Here is a 19,947-nt window from a genome sequence, read left to right as displayed (position 1 = left end):
TCTACTTGGGCATTTTTTTTCTGAACTCTAATAACTTCTTCTAATAAGCTCCTCCTCCTCTTCTTTCTCTTCCCCCTCCTCCTCCTCCTTCCGCTTCCTTCTCTTTTTTCTTTTTTTGCTGCTGGTATGGGGCTTGAACTCAGGAACTGGACACTGTCCCTTAGCTTTTATTTTGCTCAAGGCTGGTGCCCTACCACTTGAGCCAAAGCTCTATTTCTGACTTCCCATTGGTCAATTAGAGATAAGAGTCTCAAGGTCTGGCTTTGAATCTCAACGCTCAGATCTCAGCTTCCTGAGGAGCTCAGATTATGAGTAGAAGCCACTGGTGCATCTGGCAGTAATGTCTACTTCCAAATAAAGGCTGGTATCTCATACCATCAGACAGTGAAAACTGTCTGTGGCTACAGGTGGCTGTCATGTGCACAGGACAGCTCATTGTGGAGACTATTCTGATACTTCCCACAGGGGAGCCATGTGAGTGTTCACAGAAAGCAGCCTGACCTGGAGGAATCTGGGAAGGAAACAACTCAGAGATATAACATGAGAACTCCCTCTCTGGAGGAACCACAGGAGATGACTGCAGAGGCGGAATACATTGAGTTTCTATCTGGTTTACCCAATTGCAAGAACATTACCCATATCATCTTCCCACTACATTATCTTTCTTGGAGCAGGTGCTCAGCCCCATCTGTTGACTGCAAAGTCTGTGTTATAAAGTTCTACATTGTCCTATAGGCACAGTGACAAGGGAAGGGCCAAAGGAAGGTCAGGTCAGCCTGACTTTTAGGATAGCTGAGTAAGTTATTAGGTAGGAGAGCAGGGGACACACTAGATGGGCTTCTTAAAGTCCCCCGACTCCCCACCTTAGAGCAACCAGCTCCTTGGAGGCGCATTCATTTGACTTAGACATGGTCCTATGAACACTGGCCTTCGGATTCCCAAAATCAGGTGGTTCCTTAAACCAATCTTTCTTAATTAGTCTTGGCAGCTCAACACCTTTGGTGTATCTTGCCCATTTGCCACGCCTACTCTTGGATCTGGTTATAAAGTAAACTATGTTCTTTGAGACCTGTTGCATACAGATGAGTCGGGGCAGCCGGTCTGAACTGACCCACAGACTCATAAAACCAACAGGGTCTCCCTCCCCCTTGTACCTTCACCATGGACACCTAAACTATTGGATCCAAAGTACAAGGATTTGCTCTCATCAAGGATTTGGCTGCATTCTTGGGGACCAAGCAAATGAGGTTTTGTCTCTCCATTTACACAGGCAATCCAGGAGGTAAGAAGAGAAATGTCTCGTTGTCTCTTTGTAGAAAAAAAAAAGTTGAGTCGAGTTAATTCTCATAGAAACTTAACCCTCTTTTCTCCCACCACAAATCTAGGCAGACTTGTCCATTCACTCCCCAAGGACAAAAGTGTGGTTTTAAATCACTCCTGGGATGCTCATGATCCAGTGGTTAGATTACTAGGAAGGATTACACCTGCTGGACCATTTCACAGCCCTGAAGCTGGAAGGCATTTCAGATCTGTTGCAGTCTTCTTAGGTCAGAGATGTACGTAGAGCAACTCTGTGTGAAGGATCTTCTCCATTCCTCCAAGACCCCTCTAGGGCCTTCCCTATAAAGACACTAGCAAGGTACAGCATAGCAAAAGCCTACCTGGAAAAGGCAAGTTAGTATGACTTTCTGTTGTTGTTCATCTCCACCTTAGTACCTCTGCACATTTTCTGACAAGCTACTTTATGGAATCTTGTGCCATTTGGATCTTCCTAAAGATATTGCTGACTTCTCTAAAGACTGCTGAGACAAAGGCTCTGACCATGAATCCAGCTGTTTATGCCCTGGCAGGCAGGGGAAGTTCCTTGTCCAAAATATTGGTATCTTATAGAGTCTGTACTTAGTTGCTCCAAAGAAGGCTGGCTTTTGGCAATTGGGAATACATAGGGAAAATGGGGTCTCCCCCACACTTGAATTGGGTATCAAGACCAGAATGAACCTTAGTAACGGTGTGTAGAAGCTGTGAAAGACACGGCTCATCAGATCCCTTATTATTAAAAGTCTTAGTGCTCTTCAGCCATGAGCACAGCTTGTACCATCTTCCTCGTCATTGTTTAGTGTAAATTTATCCCCGCTGGGTCAATGTCAGCTTTGAAAAGGCAAAACAGGTAGGGTTATCTGGGAAAGTATGAGCTATGCCAAGTTTTTTTTTCTTCTTCTTCTTCTTTGCTATTCAAATGGTGAAGATGGATTTCCTTCTGCATAGGAAGTGACCAAGTCCATTTAGGTACAAGACTGAACTTGCAAAAGACAGTCTATGGGTTGCCTATGAAAGAGTCTTGAATCTTTGATGCTGTTGCTGGTTTGTTATTTTTTGGTTTGTTCTGACGTTAAAAAATTAATATAAAACGTTTATAATGACAAGTGAAGCATAACTTGCTCCCTAAAGCAGATTCAAAATCCTCCATGCATATCCCTTCTCTCTCCTTTGAAAGGTATTTTTCTGGGTTGGGTTACAGATCTACCCTGGACCTTTTCATAGCTCAGTGGTTTTCCAAGGATTTAGTTGTGACTCACATGTTTTGCTTTTTTTCCTTCTTTATGCCCTGTGGCACTTCAAAGAGTGAAAGCTTCCTAATTCTTTCTCACGAAACTCTCTCTGAAATTACTTCTGCCTCCTCAGTTTGGTCCTGTGTTTGACTCACACTGAACTCTTCTTTGCTCTACAATGAAAGATGTACTGGTGACGATTATTTTGCTTCTGTTCACATATAATACTTTTCCACGAGTTTATAATAAGTAAACTTACAATGTGTCATGTGAGGCTCTGGGATATCAAAGCATGGCCTGGTGAAAGCTTGTAAATTAGAACCTGTGCTTTGCTGGAGAGACTTGCAGCCCAGAGTGGATGTCCATGGAAGAAATACCATGATGCTTTGGGATTGCTGCCTGACAGTTTAGTTATGGTAGAAGTACTGAATGCATAGGACCGTGTGCTGTGCTTTGCTTATGGAAGGATACATGAAGCATGATCTTAAAAGCTCTGGATAGGCAGGATGGTGGCTGATGGGTGCAAGAGAAAGAACATTCCAGAACAAGTAAAGGCATGAGAAAAAGCATGTATATGGAGGCATATATAACCAGGGAGGTGGGTGCAGGTGAGGTGGGGTCAGGAGACACGAGTCAACTGATGTCACAGGGAGTAAGTGATGAAACTGAGGATCCTGGAAGTATCTGGAAGGCAGTGAGGAGACAGGATAACAGCCACATTGTAGAAAAGTTGCCTCATCTGTGGATCATAAGGTGGGGGTCAGAGCAATGCTACAGACACCAGGTAAGAGATGACTAAAATGCCTAGAACTCAAGAGCTAGTGTCTGGTTGGCTCTGAGGGGGCAGCTGAGGATGAAGGAGAGCCTGAGATGTGGCAATGTCCCCAAAGTCCACTCAGTGAGAACACTTCAAATGGCAGAGAGGGTTTTCTTTATACTTAGCACTGCTACCTCCATTTCAGGGGCTCAGACTTGGAGGGAGGAGCTAGTGGATCCTGGAAGTGTATGTATGGTGATGTGGAGCAGGAAACACATTTCCTACACTTTCTCTTCTTTTTGTGTATCATTGATAGGCACATAAATCTGGGGAGAAGATTGGGCTGGGAAGGTGGCTCAGTGGTAGAGCGCTTGCCTTGCATGCTTGAGGCCCTGGGTTTGATTCCTCAGCACCACATAAGCAAAAAGCCAGAAGTGACGCTGTGGCTCAAGTGGTAGAGCACTAGCCTTGAGCTGAAGAGCTGAGGGACAGCGCCCAGACCCAGAGTTCAGGCCCACGACTGGACCCCCCAAAAAAATCTGGGGAGAAGATACTTGAGCCTAATGAGAAATCACAGTTTGTGTGTCTTCCCTCTGCCACCCCACCCCCACCCCCAGCACCCCGTCAGGTGTCCAGGCCTTAAATGAGGAATTGCTTTGAATCTACAGCCATCTCATTTGTGAGTCTCTGCTAACCAGTGCATAGCCCCTTGTAGTATACAAATCAGACTTACTGTGTCAGAGTAAGGTTGAGACCATGTCGGGAGTAAGAGGTATTTTGTTTTTTGTTTTTTTTTTGAGATGATGACTTGAACTCCATACATGATGTTTTTGCTCATTGGCTGGCTCTCTACCACCTAAGCCACACCTCCAACCCCAGTGAGAGGCTTTTATTACACCTTCACTCATTGCCCAAATGCACCCAGGCTGAGCCAAGGCAGCCCCTGGGCTAAGTCTTTCCCAGGGATCATCCCTCATCTCACTCTCTTTCAGCAGGGAAGTAAAGGGAACTTGAGCCAGTGTCGCCACAGTTTTCCTTGCCTGGTTGCATAGAGCCTGGTGGTGTTTATGAGGCCCGTGGGGATGAGGCTGCTGCAGCTAGAAGCTTATGTCTCAAGCCCTTCCTGACCTCAGGAGCCAAAGACAGCACCATCTTAGTACATATGACATCCCTTCAGGTTGCCCTGTTTGAGAAGTGCTAGACCAAGTGACACAGGTAGTGGTACATGACAGAGCTGGCATTCAGCACTGAGTCTGCCTGACCCTGGTAAACAGCCTTGAAACTATGCAGTGAGGTCCCACAGGTCTGTGTGTCTGCAAAAAAAAAATCAGTGCTGTTGGGTTCAACCCTGGCTTATTATGGTGAAACATCCCTGTGTCTTAATCTCTAGAGCTGAACTGACCCTTAAAGTCCTACAGTGTCTACAGGGATCTACAGTGATATCAGTTTAGCTTTTGTAAAACCCAGGAAGAAGAATGTGCCAGAAGATGTATTGTGTCACTCGCTCAAGTCACCACTGAATAAATCATTAGCTTAAATCTTATTAGATTAAATCAGGATTTGCCCAATAGCTAGCTAAGGATACTGGGAGAGGTTGACTAGTTTTTAACTCTTCCTTTGGACACTTACTGCCCTCTCATCTCCTGACATCAGCTGGGCATTTTCAGAGGGGGAAAGTGATGGCCAGGTTGATAAAGGATGAGAAAGAAATCATCTACCTTCATTTCAAGGCCCTAATCTGGATTGTAAATAAGAGCATTCCCAACTGGACAGACTGGCTAAAGTCAACATGGTTAAAGGAAAGGAACTTAGATTATTCCAGTCTTCTCTGTGTCTTTGAATACAGGGTTCATAAACCATATTAACTCTTTTCTGAAATAGTAAAGAGCAGCTAGTTGGATTATGTGCTTCAGAAGTTTAAAAAAAAAGAGCCAGATATGTGGAAATTGGAAAAATATGAAGATGAAATTTTGAAAGAAAAATGATAGGGGAGACAAATGGGAGACACTTAGAGAAGTCAGCAATACGCTAAAGGTAACCTTAAAGTCACAGTTGCTTTAAGGGCAGGAAGGCATCCCTGTCCTAGCTAGGAATGTCCCAAGCCTCCTTGCTGAGATTATTATGAAGGATGCTTAGAATCTTCCAGAAAACAGGAAGAAGAGCAATGTAATGATTGGTGGCTTTTTTTATTTTTTGGTGCCAGTCCTGGGGCTTGAACTCAGGACCTATGCACTGTCCCTGAGCTTTTTTTCTTCTTCTCAAGGCTAGTACACTTAACACTTGTGTCATAGCTCTACTTTTGGCTTCTTTGGTGTTTAGTTGGAGCTAAGGTTCTCATGTACCTTCTTGACTGGGCTGGCTTAGGACTGTGATCCTCAGCTCTCAGCTGAGTAGCTAGGATTACAGGTATAAGCCATGAATAAGGCAGATAACAGGGAACTTCAAAATGATTGAGTTCTGCCCCACATATAGTCTGCTCAAAAAAAAACTCTTGTAAGGACTCTAGCTGCCAAATTTAAAACCAGTACAACATCATCCTGTTAAAAATGTTCTGAAATAATAACTTTAATCTTTGAGTCTAGTTCATCCATTGTACAAAAGAAAAAACAAAACTAAAGCCCAAAGGAGGTCAATAGCTTGACCTCCATAAGAAAACTGGTAGTCTGACTTCTTCCAGTAACGCTGTAGATCAATGATTCCCTTACTTAAAAGTAAATAAATAAATAAATAAAATGCTCCTTGCTATTTTCTGAAGTTAGTTTCCCAGGATGCAACACAATCAATCCCAGCATGCATCTGTCCCACACTGTGTTCTACAGGGAGGATTCTTGTAAATTTTACATCCTAGTTAGATGCATGGGACCCACTTATACTCCTGAGAGCCTGCTTCGAATACTCTGAAATACAAGCAAGAACTTTCCATTTCATTAGAATTTTCCAACCTCCCTCATTTATCCACCCCCCCCCCCACCTGCCACTGGCCTCCTTTAATTGTACAAACACCCATGATTTTTTGGCTTGGAATCAGGAATTGTATTTACCAGACTACATCAGGGTGCCTGCTACCTTATCCCCAGGGAGACCATTTAAATATGCAACAAACACAGTTGAAAGTAGCAGATTAATATGGTTTTTGCCGAATTAGAACAACCAACGTGCTCTCAGGTGACTCCCCCTAAGGGAAAGCTCATGGTTCATTGCCCTTGATGAAATTCTTGGGAGCTTTCTGGCTCTCTCCAGATCTGCTATTTGTCCTTGAAGAGCCCTATAGAACTTGGCAACCGCAAATAAACTGTTGTTAGCATCTCATGGGAAAAGTCTCCATGAAATGTGGCCCTGTGGAGATGGAGTCCAATGATGAGATGTTCAGAGAGATTAGAGTGATCCCAGTTTCGTGTTCGGAGACATAGCCAACCCAATTCAGGCACCAGAAAATCTGGATGCTTTCAGAGGATTGGACCACTGATGAATTATGCATGGAGCACAGAGACCGTGAATCGGGCTCAGAGATAAGGCACAGGCCCAGTCATAGGATCATGGTAGAGGACTCCTTCAAAGACTGTACTTCAATGAATTGTGTATAAAGTATAAAGAAGACTCTGTTCTGCAGAAGTTTCGGTCACATTGGGAGAACAGGTGTGATGGTAGGTACAACCTGCCACATTGCACACCAGAAAACCAATAAAGCACATTGGACAGTCACTGACTGGGCTGTCCAAGTTCCAGGGTCTCCCCAGGGGGGTGAGACCATTAAAGACAGTGGTCTCTCCCCTTCTCAATCTGGAATGCTCACCAGGAATGGATCTAAGCACCCCTTAAGAGCTTGAGGATCTTCACACTGCTTGTGCTTGTCTAAATCCATCCTGCCAGAGAATCAAGGTTTGTGCAGCCAGTCCAAGCAGTACACATCACTGCTGAGAGAGGGATGGGTGGCTGAGAGGTGGAGAAAGACATACACCAAAGCTGGATTTTATTCACCTTCTTATTAACTTGTGTGTTCCTTCCTCTGGGCCCTTTATAGCTTATGGTAGTGGTTGCAAAGGTGAACTGCTACAGAAAAGGTTCATCTCACATACAGGGGCTTCTTCACTTTTGATGGGGCAATGACCTGCTACAACCTTCATAAGACAAAACAAAATACTGTAAGTAGAAAATGCAGCCAATACTCCTATCCTATAGAACAGTACTGGCTTGGCAGAGCACCATATGATGGTGTACAGATCAGTTCCTTTGTGATCACTGGCTGTCGGTGAGCTCAGGCCCTGCCCCTGTCCAGGGTCCCCACTGGTGATCATAACACTAGCTTTCAAAAAGATCAAAACTCAACTAGGCACTGGTTGGCTCACGCCGTAATCCTAGCTAACTCGGAAGGCTGAGATTTGAGGATTGCTGTTTAAAGCCAGCTAGGGCAGCAAAGTCTGTGAGACTCTTCTCTCCAGGTAACCATTAAAAAAAAAAAAGCCAGAAGTGGAGGTGTGGCTTAAGTGGTACGGTACCAGCTTTGAGCAAAGCATGCCCTGAGTTCAAGCCTCAGTACTGATGTGCACACACACACACACACACACACACACACACACACACACACACACACACCCCACAAAGATCAAAATTCCTCATCAAATGGCATGAAATCCTTTTTGGTTCTGCCTGGGATCAGGACAAAGAGGAAGCAAGGCACCCTCAGAGAGATGCTAGTTCTGTCTATGCTGTTGGCATTTCCTGCCCAGAGTTAAGATAACAATCCCTTCCATGACACAGGGTAGAATTTGCTTTTCTTAGTGTCCTGAGACCTGGTCACACAGCTCACAGCTGGAAAGCTAGCTCTGCGGGCCCCTATTGAGCTTTCTTCTGTCTCTGTCATGCCTGGGTTCTGAAGCCATTCTGGGTTTCACTTCGCATCTCTGGACAGAGTTTTCTTCTTTCTGTCCTCCTTGTATTTTGTCTGTCCCTTGGGGTCACCTTGCTTCTGGACTCTCATGTTTCCAGTCCCTTGGTCCAGCTGGTGGTGGAAGACTGATTTTCAACTGGCCTATTTGGTAACTTTTCTTCAGAGAGACCCTGTTGGAATCTCTGCTTCAGTAATGGCAAAGGGAGTTCCTGAGTTTCCTAGCTTATTTTATCCTTCAAGTGACTGCTACACTTAAAAAACTGTGAGCTGGCTGCCAGTAGTTCACACCTATCATTCTAGCTACTCAGTTCAAAGTAAGCCGGGGCAGGAAAGTCCATGAAATTCTTATTTCCAATTAACCACCAGAAAACCAGAAGTGGTGCTGTGGCTCAAAGTGGTAGAGCACTAGCCTTGAGCAAAAAAGCCCAAGGATGGAGCCCAGGCCCAGAGTTCAAGCCCCAGGACCAACCAAAAAGTGTTTGTTTTTATATTAATTTATGAATCTATTTCACACTATGAAACCTAGACAGTGTCAGGCGCTTAAGCCAAACGGGCTGCTATTGCTTCTATTTTAGATTGCAGCATAGGGAAGAGTTTTCATTGGAAGCCAAGCAGAGGCACTGGTGGCTCACGCCTGTAATCCTAGCTACTCAGGAGGCTGAGATCTGAGGATCATGGTTCAAAGCCAGCTAGGGCAGGAAAGTCCCAGGCCTCAAGTTCAACCCCCAGGATTGGGGGGAAAATGTCTTCATTAAAAACTTTGTTCTTTCACTCATAAATCCTAGGTTCTTTCTGTCTAAGTGAGCTTTCCTTGCTAGGAATCCAAGTCACTCACTTTCCCAAAGGGCCCAAATATGGCTTTACTCCTCCCAAATCTGTACAATGGTCCTGAGAGGACCATTGCTGCCATTTGACAGAGGAGGAAACGGAGACTTGATCGTGCCCACTCTAGGCTAGAGGAGGCCTCCTTCCAGAGCTTACCAATGTGTGTGCGTGACATGCTACAGGTGTCTGAGCAGCACCCTGGCAGGAAGCAGGCACAGTGAGGGGTGGAGTGCAAAGGCCTTTCTCAGCTCATCTTGACTTGGTTATTATCCCATCATCAGCACCTGCCACCCATCCACTGATCAGTCCTCACTGAGGTCACTTCCAGTCTAAAAGTCACTTCCAGTCTAAGTCACTTTCTTCCTGTCTTTATCACAATTGATCATCACTGTATTTATTAACTTCCTTTTAATGATGTGTCCAAATTCCTCACTGCCTCCCTGAATATCAGCCTTAAGAGTGCTGTGTCCCCATCCCTTAGCAATTCCTAACACACAACAGTCTTCCAATGAATATTTATAGACAGGAGGAAAAGAAGGAAGGAACCAGCAAAGACAGGGAAAGCAAATAAAGAAAGAAGGAAAGGAAGAGAGAAAATTGCCAGCCTTTCTCCTAGGCCTCCTTGCTTTACCCATCTCCATGGCCGATGTTAGAATTTGCTCATCTGGCTGGGTGCTTATGGCTCATGCCTGTAATCCTAGCTACCTGGGAAGCTGAGATTGGAAGATATTGCCAATGAACCAGGAAAAAAAAAGCCAGAAGTGGAGCTATGGCTCAAGGGCTAGAACATTAGCCTTCAGCAAAAATGCTCAAGAACAGTGCCCAGGCCCTGAGTTCCAGTCACTGTGAGGACTACATGAAATACTTCCTGCAATGCCCTAGGATACCACATGGCAGAGGACAGGCATTTAATAAGGGTTTGCTCCTTTGTTCTGCAGTAATTGCATGCTACACAAGGATCAACTTTTCAATCCTAACCCTCCAGGATGAACCCATTCCTCGGGTATGCCTTCAGTCACATGGGAGTGGTGACCGCCCTGGACTATGTGAGTCTTACAGAGCACATACATTGCCAGTCTTTGAGTGCATATCACAGAAAGTCACCTAGGAAGGGATACATTTTTAATGAAGTTCATCCAATAATTAAAACCTAAGGTTGAGACATGACACCAGTTGAATACTACAGTACACTGAATTTTAACCGTCTGGTGCTATGAATTTGGCTCAGTTCTTTAGCTTTTCTGATCTTTGCTTTGTTCCTTCCTACAATGGGAATAACTAATAGGTATTACTATGAGTATACGTCATCTAGGCCATGAAGTGTGGTTGGTATTGAGTTTGCCCATAAACACTGCCTAGGACACCATAAGTTCCACAATTATTAGTTCTGGATGATTCTATAGGTTAGAGCAAAATCTCCCCTTAGAATCAACTAGATTCAAGAGAAGGTTGTGGATCACGCATTGTTTTCCTTTCACTTTAATACACTTTGTCTCCTTTCATCTTCAAACTGTTCTGAAAGGCACGTACCTCTTGCCCATTTCCTCATTCATCCATCAACATACTCATTATAACTGAATCTAGGGAGAGCAGGCCATTCTAACAGAGATGAAGTGTCAATAAAATATGGCTAAATGTGGTCTGTCATTTAATCAACACTGTCTGATACCTTCCACTGCAGGGCTTACTGGTGTGTTGCATTCCTTTTTCACCGGGGTGGATGGGATCTCTCTGGATGTTTCTGCTTGGTTCATAGTGTTTCCTTCTTTCCTTCCCTTCCTCTCTCCTTCCTTCCTTCTTTAAAAAAAAGTGTCAATTCAACAAATCACTTGGTAAATACAATGTGTCTTGATCAATGTCTCCCTTTCATCATTCTCCTCCATCTCCTCGAGTGACCTGGGTCGTTTCCACACACACACACACACACACACACACACACACACACACACACACACACACACACACACACACACACATATTGACTATAATGACTGTATTTGCTCATTTCTCTTTATTGCCAACTTCTCTCATTTGCCCATGTTCTCTGTCTGCCTCCTTATCTCAAAGCTTCTTATATTCCATTTGCTCTATTCCATGCACTAGAACCTCTGTCTTTGCACTCTTAAAAAAAACTTTTAAACCCTTGTCAAGACAATAAATGTTAGCATGCTGCTTTTTAAATAATATAAACAAATGCCAAAAAACAGATTCATTTCTTATATATGATTTCAGCCACACTATTGAACTCAAAACAAAGGAGATGTATGTCCCATTAAATGCTTAAAAAGATGAAGGAAAATGTCTACGGGTGCATCTAATTCTTATGGACTAGCCCTGTCTCCTTGTCTGTTGTGTGTCATTGCCAACACTTACTGAATCTGCCCTGGATGGTTTTCACACCAGCCCTGGATATTTGCTTGGTTGCTAATTGAGTAAGCAGGTAAAATATAACTTCAGCTGCAAGTTGGAGAAGAGCTTTTCTCTCTCTAGTAGCCTTCTCTTTTCATCTTTTTCTGACTTGGGAGACCACTGAAGAAGCAGGCATACTATTAGTGATAAATGGTGTCAGAAGCTGGATGCTGGTGGCTCATGCCTGTAATCTCAGTCAGTCAAGACTTGGAGATCGGAAAATCATGCATTTAAGGCAACCCAATCAGAAAAATCTGTGCAAGGGAGAGAGGGGAGGGAGAAGGGGAGGGGGGAAGCCAGAAGTGGAGGTGTGGCTCAAGGGATATAGAGGCAGCCTTGAGTGGGAAAAGCCAATCCAGACCTTGAGGTCCTGAGCCCCCCAATCCCCCCCCACAAAATAAACAATATAGAGTGGCTAGACAATGCATACACAAGCTCCTCAGCCAACTGACCTTCACTGGCAGGAATTTAAGAACTATCTGTAGAGTTCCTGTGGTGCCAGGATGTAAATTAACTGAACTTAGATCAGCATCAGATAAACACACCAGCCCATAGCTGATAGTGAGAAGAGATGGAAAGAAGCTAAGACTGGAGCTACCATTCTGCTGCTCGCTTGTAGGCACTATTTCAGGTTAGATACTCAGTTCACAGAGACGGTGACAGTGGCAGCGTACACTGTGGTAACATATGCAGTTAATATGTGGAAGGTGACACCATCTTCCAGCCCATCCCTGCCTTCCAGGCACCTAATCATCATTGTATTTATTAGGTTCCTTTTATTTATACATCCAGATTCCTCACTGCCTCCACTTCCTTCTTTGCTTTGCCAATCCCACCCACTGGCCATCCAGTAGCAATGTCTGCAGTCATCAGACTGTCCATTCAGGTGGCATGGAGCTACTGTTGCCATCTGTCTGGGAAGAGCAGCTAGAAAGACATGCCAAAAAATACAGAGAAAGAAGAAAAGAAAGACGCTAGGTGCTGGTGGCTCATGTCAATAATCCTAGCTACTCAGTGAGGCTGAGATCTGAGATCACAGTTCAAAGCCAGCCTGGACAGGAAAGACCATAAATGAGACTCTCACCTACAATTAAACACCAGAAAAGTCAGAAACGGAACTATAGTTCAAATAGAATGCTAGCCTTGAGCCAAAGAAGCTCAGAGACAGTGCCTAGGTCCTGAGTTCAAGCCCCAGGACACAAGAAAGAAAGGGAAGGAAGGAAGGAAGGAAGGAAGGAAGGAAGGAAGGAAGGAAGGAAGGAAGGAAGGAAGGAAGGAAGGAAGGAAGGAAGGAAGGAAGAAAGGAAGGAAAGGGAAGGGAAGGTGAAGGAAGGACAGAAAGAAGGAATGTGATAGGGAGGAAAAGGGAGAGAAAAGGAGAAAGAATCTTGCAATAAGCTCCATGGTCTTCACTGCTCCTAGGTTTCTTAGTAATTTCTTTCTTTCTTTTCTTTTGTCTTCCAGCTCTAATCGATTAGATTATGTTGGGGAAATTAGCTCTGCAACTCCCCGTAGGAGTTTGGCTGGTCACGCACCAGGCAATAGCAGAGCTGGAATTTAAATCAGACTCAGAAGTTTCAAAGCCAGAGATGGTGGGGAGCCGGCCTGTGTTCTGTATGTGCATGTCCTTATTTCTTTCCAAAGCACTCAGGGCTCGTGATTTGACAGGGTTTTACTTGAGTTTCTTTTCCTAAACTCATCACAGAGTTAGGATACTTAATAAGATAGAGGTTTGGACCTGTGGTGTGTCATCGAACTGGCCATTATGATCTGTGTAGAATCAGTTGGAAGATCTGTATTTTTAAGTTGGACCACTGAAAATAGAAAGGGTTATCTGGTGTATATTCTGTGTGTGTGTGTGTGTGTGTGTGTGCGTGTGTGTGTGTGTGTGCACCAGTACTGGGTTTTGAACTCAAGACTTTGAGCTCTCACTTGGCTTTTACTCCATCAAGGCTGGAATTCTACCAACTGAACCATATCTCTACTTTTGGTGCTTTGCTGGTTAATTAGGGATAAGAGGCTCATGGATTTCCCTGCCCAGTCTGGCTTTAAATTCAATTCTCCGATTTCAGCCTGCTGGGTAAGATTACAGGTGCGAGCCTCCGGCTCACCTTGCAGGAAGCCTGCAAGGAACATTCTCCCACTGGCCATCTCCTGGAATGGTGGTGACTGGTTTTCTGTCCTTCTCTTGAGACTCTGTTTATCTACATACCAGTTTTTCTCCCAACCATGCTTGGGGATCCGTATCCTTCTCTTCCTCTCTCTCTCTCTCTCTCTCTCTCTGTCTCTCTCTCTCTCTCTCTCTCTCTCTGTGTGTGTGTGTGTGTGTGTGTGTGTGTGTGTGTGTGTTGGAGGTGGGGGGGCGGGGTGGATAGAGGGAGGAAATGGGAGGGGAACATGTGGGGTGTGGAGGGATTTCATGTGGTCTTTGCCGGTCCTGGCTCACCCATTGATGTCCTGCTGAGCCTCCAGGGGGGCAGTTCAGCTGGCTCCAGAAATGCAGAACTTCAGAGCAAGAAACTAATGTCCTAAGGAAAAAAATAGGGCCAGGAAAAGAATGAATCTGAGCTCCAGGGAGGGCACGCATTATGGGTGAGGCAGGGCGTGGCATAATGCTTGCAGGGGAGGCCTGGAGATGGAGAAGTGAAGGGGTCAGGGTTTGGAGGAGTCTCTCTTATACCGCCTGGGGCTACTCAGGGGGGAGAAGGGGGACCAGCCTGCTCTTCTGGTGGGAATGAAAGGCCTGGCTGCCAGTCAAGGTAGTCATGAGGGTGTCCCCATGGAGCCACAGCTCAGATCACCCACGAAAGCACTCTCAGCCCTGTATATCACCTAGGATCAAGAGATGAGGGGAGGGGCCCAGGCGCAGGAGATGGGAGGGGCCCAGGCGCAGGAGATGGGAGGGGCCCAGGCGCAGGAGATGGTGGGAGGGACCCAGGCATAGGAGATGGTGGGAAGGTCCTAGGTGCAGGAGATGGTGGGAGGGGCCCAGGTGCAGATGGGAGGGGCCCAGGCTCAGGAGATGGTGGGAGGGGCCCAGGCGCAGGAGATGGGAGGGGCCTAGGTGCAGGAGATGGTGGGAGGGACCCAGGCTCAGGAGATGGTGGGAGGGGCCCAGGCGCAGGAGATGGGAGGGGCCTAGGTGCAGGAGATGGTGGGAGGGGCCCAGGCTCAGGAGATGGGAGGGGCCTAGGTGCAGGAGATGGTGGGAGGGGCCCAGGTGCAGGAGATGGGAGGGGCCTAGGTGCAGGAGATGGTGGGAGGGGCCCAGGCTCAGGAGATGGTGGGAGGGGCCCCGGCGCAGGAGATGGGAGGGGCCTAGGTGCAGGAGATGGTGGGAGGGGCCCAGGCTCAGGAGATGGGAGGGGCCTAGGTGCAGGAGATGGTGGGAGGGACCCAGGCGCAGGAGATGGTGGGAGGGGCCCAGGCGCAGGAGATGGTGGGAGGGGCCCAGGCGCAGGAGATGGTGGGAGGGGCCCAGGTACAGATGGGAGGGGCCTAGTCTCAGGAGATGGTGGGAGGGCCCCAGCGCAGGTGATGGTGGGAGGGGCCCAGGTGCTTGGGGGTGATGCGAGGGCCCCAGTGCAGGTGATGGTGGGAGGGGCCAGGTTTAGGGGATGGGACGGTGGGCGGTGCCCAGGGCTCTGTCTCCTGTGCACCTCCTGACCTCCACCTGGTTAGCTCTGGAGGACTGCCCAGACCCTGAGAGAGGAGGTTCTGCGGCTGCTGGCTCTACTCTGTTTTGGAGTGAGCTCCAGCCGAGGAATAAAACTTTCTGTGCACCACGGCTCTTAGGAGAGAAAAGTGATTGAAGCCGCGATGCCTTCAGGATCAGATAGCCACTTGGTAGGAAAGGGGGTGCCAAGTTCACAGGGGATCCTGCGACACTAGATGAGGGTGGCAGGGCATATTTATTGAGTCCCTATCATGTGACAGGGATGTACTTTTGTCTACATCGGCTTTACTCAGACATAGTTCCATAATACTCCCGATTAAAGAAGTGTATTTCAGTTGGAGATAAAATTCCCATAATACTTACCATTAGAAGTGTATTTCAGTTTGTGTGTGCCTGTGTGCGGCCACAAAAATCACATAACCATCTCCACAAGCAATCTTAGAAGATTTTCACCATCCCTAAAAGAACTTGGCACTCATTAACTGTCATTCCTGATTCACCTCTCCCCCCAGCCCTTGGACAACTATCTAATGGAGCGCTCATCTTTTCCTATAGAGTTGACTGCTCTAAATATCTCATGTAAAAAGAAATATAGACCTTCTGGCCTCTTTTACTTAGCATCATGCTTTCAAGTTTCATAGATGTTGAATTTTTTTTTTGGGGGGGTCTGGTCGTGGGGACTGCACTCTGGGCCTGGGCGCTGTCCCTCAGCTCTTCAGCTCAAGGCTAGTGCTCTACCATTAGAGACACAGTGCCACTTCCAGCTTTTTTATTTTTGCTTATGTGGTGCTGAGGAATCGAACCTGGGCCTCATGCATGCAAGGCAAGTGCTCTACCACTGAGTCACCTTCCCAGTCCCGGAAGTTGAATCTTGTATTGAACTTTATTCTTCTCTAGGGCTAAATAATATTCCATCGGGTAGGTGTACCACATCTTACTTATTTCTTGGATTTATCCGTGGATGGGCCGATGGTTTCCTTTCTCTTTCCGAACTATGATGAACAATGATGCTACTATTAACATCTATATCTTTTGTGTGGACGTGTACATATTTAATTTAATCCCCCAAACAACAAAGCCTCTCTAATCACTGGTTTATTATGAAAAAAAAATGGAAGCTCAGAGAGGTACAAGAACATTTTTCAGTCTGCACAGTTCCTCTCAACTTTGATGAATTAAGACAGAAGGGCAAAGAAGGAGAAACAGAATGGCATTTCATTCCACCTTTTCCAGGTCAGTGTGCACAGGACTGGGTGAGAAGAGAGGAAAGGCATGGCTGAACATGCGTCAGTGGCCTGCCTGCTGTAGGCTCCACTGGTCCTTTGGAGGTGAGGGCTGCACGTGCTGGGCCTGGCATAGCCAGGGGGTGGCCCTCTTCCACTCGCCCTCCTGGTTCTAGAGACAGGCAGAAGATCAGGCCAAAAGTTGCTCCAGTGCCTTAGGCTCAGGAGATGGAAGTCTGTGTGACAGTGTTCCTATTCTGAGCTGGCTTCCTGGACATGCTCTGCCCAGTGAAAAGTAGGGGTGCATGCCAGCTGCTTGCAAGGAAAGTGTTGAAGAGAGGAAGCCAAGTGTGTGCCAGAGGACAGCTCTGTGTCATGGAACAAAGGTCAACAGGGCCATTGGCTCTGCTTCCTTCTCGGCCTCAGGCCTTTCCCAGAAAGCCCCTGGATGTGGGAGGGTGGGTGGCGTGCCGCCCCATTAATGCCACCCTCATGGCTTGGCAGACTGCAAGCCAAAACTGGTAATCATTGACCTTTGCCGGCTCCAAAGGTATGGCAACAGGATGTAAGGGAAGGCTGGCTTTCAGGGAGTCTGCTGCGCTGTGAAGCCATGAGGTTAGCACAGCCTTCACATTGGAGAAAAGAAGCCCAGAATTAAAGGCAATATGAATGATGCATGATGGGATTTTTCCATTCTCTATGTGGCTGGAACTTGGAGGGGAAGTTAGAGCTGGAGGTAGTATTTATTACTAAAGTGTTAGCAGCTCAAGTGCTTCCTAGATCCCAGTGGGACCAAAGCCCTGTCTGTCCATCTGTAAGATACATACTAGCCGGGTGCTGGTAATCCTAGCTACTCAGGAGGATGAGATCTGAAGGCTCACAGTTCAAAGCCAGCCTGGACAGAAAAAAGATCTGAGACATTGTGCTTTTCAATTAGCCAAGCCAAAAGCCAAAAGTAGAGATGTGGCTCAAATGGTAGAGTGAGAGCCTGAGCAGAAAACGTTAAGTGACAGTATGAGGCCCTGAGTTTAAGTGCTAGCATTGACAGCATAAATAAATAGATAAAACCAACTGTAAATACATATGAGTGTGTCCATTTTACAGAGGAGAAAATGGCACACAGGAACACCTGGTGTTAGCACTCTGAAGTGACCAGCTTCTAAAGTCCCTTTCCCCAATAATCCTACTTGTTACAACTTGCCCAGAAGGTCACTGGTTAGGCATGGCAGCTAACATGTGGGACTAGAAGGCCTCAGAAATCTCCATCCAAAACCAGGAATAGGCGGCTATTCCATAACTTCCGTTTTGCCTGTCTGCCAGGCTGAGCTCAGCCGACCTTATAGTCTGTGGATACAGCGGCCCGGGTACTGGTTTCTAGGTATCTAACTGAAAGCATTAGCATACTGTTCCCCAGTTTGATAAATTGTCAAGGTTGGGGAATTCTATACGTGTCCTTTAAAGCAAAGAGAGCTTTCTTTCTTGTTTCAGACAGACATGGAGTATGTTCAGGCTTCTTGTCCACATGGAATTCATTGGTTTCTGGTCTGGAAAGGGCTGAGTTGAGGTAATACCAAACCAAACCACAGAAAAACTAGAAGGGTTGGACTAATAACAGGATCTCTACACACGTAATAAATACAACTTTTTTATAAACATTTCGATTCTTTCATTAAATTACAGTGCCATTTGAGGTGGATGGCTCAATATGTGAAATTTAAGAATAGGGTGATTATAAATGCGTCTGTCCACTTTCCATCAAAACAACCTCTATCGCCACACACCATTGCAAGATAAACAAGTGAGAGGATGATTATTTGATTTGCAAAAATTATGCTTTATACAATAATCCACTATAGGGTTTCTTTCAGTATCTAATATCCTATTGTGTGTGTGTGTGTGTGTGTGTGTGTGTGTGTGTGTGTGTGTGTGTGTGTGTGTAACAGGGCATCCTCCATACAATTTCTGGTCACATACTTTTGAGATCATCTATTGGGTTTCACGTAAGATTATACATCCAGGCATGTACAGTGATATTTTCAGTGTAATCGTGTTCTTTTCAGTAGTAATGAGAATAGAAAGACCACCCAGCTAGAAAAGCCTTTGGATCATGATAGGAATTTAATGTTCAATCCTAGATTCACGGGAAATGAGAATTTACCAGTTAGTATAGTGACCAGAAAGGTCTGGGTAGAGACCAAGATAGCATTCTGAGAACTTGTGCTAAAGTCAAGTCCACCAGAAGCGTAACTGATTGTTGTACTCCTTACTTTGTGTGTGTGTGGGAGGGTGGGGTAGTGGTGGTGGTGGTGGTCCTTTCGTCTGCTCCAACCTGATTGAAATGATTTTACCCTGGGTTCTGGAGGGACCTATTCTGTCTCTCCAGACAGTTACCATGTGTGTTATGATTTACAGATATGTTCCATGCTGGAGCTCCCCTTCCATACCATCCTGTATCCTGATAAGACAGTATGGCAGAAACCAAACCCAACAACTGGGATCTCAAATCCAGAAGCTCTTATTAGTCCTAAGGTTTAGTCACACATGCAGCTTTGAGAATCATTGCTTCTCTTCAGAGACAAATGGCTTGATTTGCATATAGACGTCTAAATAAACAAGCCATTGGGTACAGAAGGCCCTCAGAGACCCAGATAGATGCTCTCTACATGGCCCCCTTTGAAGGCCAATCACAGAGCATCATTTGTACCTGCCTGTATCTATTTACCTTCTTGACAGACATTTATTGAACCTCTGTTTTTGCCTGGCACCGGGGACATCTCACAAGAGATGGTTGAGGTAAATATATAAGCTACACTAACAGTTCATATTACAAATAAAAAATAGAATACCGTCAAATATTGTAAATGAAGATGCTCTGACTTATATGAGGACAGAATTAATCCAAAGACCCCTCAGCCTTTAGCTGATATTTAACCTTCTTTCTCAGAACTAACATTTAAGCACAGGCCATGTCAGGTGAGGGAGGGTGGTAGAGATTTGAGTATTAAATATTCCTAGCGGAGGAAGCAGCAGGTGAGGCAGGCTGCCAGAGGTTAAGGGTGAGTGAGTAGTCAGCTCCTACAGCTGAAATGAGGCAGGGCCGGAACCCCAGTCTGAGTCTTTTGTCTCTGGACTACCAACTTCTTCCTGGAAGTGACCTGGACACTGATGCTATGGCCAAGGTTTGTCCTCTACTAGAAGAGTGAGTGGCCAGGACTCATCTCACCATGAAAGCTTCTCTTCACCCACTGAGTTGGGCTAGGGGATCCTGGAATTCACACACTAGCCTTTGCCAGCTCATCAAATGCTGGCTGTACATGATGCAGAGCCTGCATTCTACAAAGGTCTATAGGCATCTCACAGAGAAGATGCCCTTATGCTGTTTCCTGAGTCAAGACAATGTGTACATGACGGAGGAGAAATGCTTGATCCACATCCCCAGTTAACTCAATTTTAATGCCTAGCATCATGAGGCTGGTGATACCTGGGCCTGTGGCCTTTTCCAGTGTATATTCTCAGGTCCAATCCAGTATGACCCAGGTCTTCTCCATCCAGCACCTCTCCATGTTTCCTGCTCCTCTCCTCCTCTTTGATGTTCTTCTTGGTTCTTGGGAACCTGTTTG

At 46.0% G+C, this 19,947-nt stretch overlaps 1 protein-coding gene across 2 annotated transcripts in view; it reads left to right on the top strand.

The window, feature by feature from the left end:
- Positions 1-1,091: 1,091 nt before the first annotated feature.
- The window catches only part of Kcnj1 (potassium inwardly rectifying channel subfamily J member 1), a 31,654-nt gene continuing 12,798 nt past the window's right edge, over positions 1,092-19,947 (top strand). The window contains exon 1 of one of the 2 annotated variants that reach the window (XM_070038320.1): positions 1,092-1,282. Coding sequence is in view for 1 of the 2 variants with exons in the window: in XM_070038319.1 (XP_069894420.1) it covers positions 10,006-10,065 (60 nt within the window). In the remaining variant the exon portion in view is untranslated. Of the gene's footprint in view, positions 1,283-9,985; positions 10,066-19,947 lie in introns of those variants that run through there. The other variant, XM_070038319.1, reaches the window with a different exon arrangement.

The sequence above is a fragment of the Dipodomys merriami genome, unplaced genomic scaffold (assembly GCF_024711535.1).
Source record: "Dipodomys merriami isolate MVZ:Mamm:240054 unplaced genomic scaffold, mDipMer1.0.p SCAF_29, whole genome shotgun sequence".
Taxonomy (NCBI): Eukaryota; Metazoa; Chordata; class Mammalia; order Rodentia; family Heteromyidae; genus Dipodomys; species Dipodomys merriami.
Note: the sequence above shows the minus strand (reverse complement) of the source record. Positions and strands in the feature narration are given on the sequence as shown.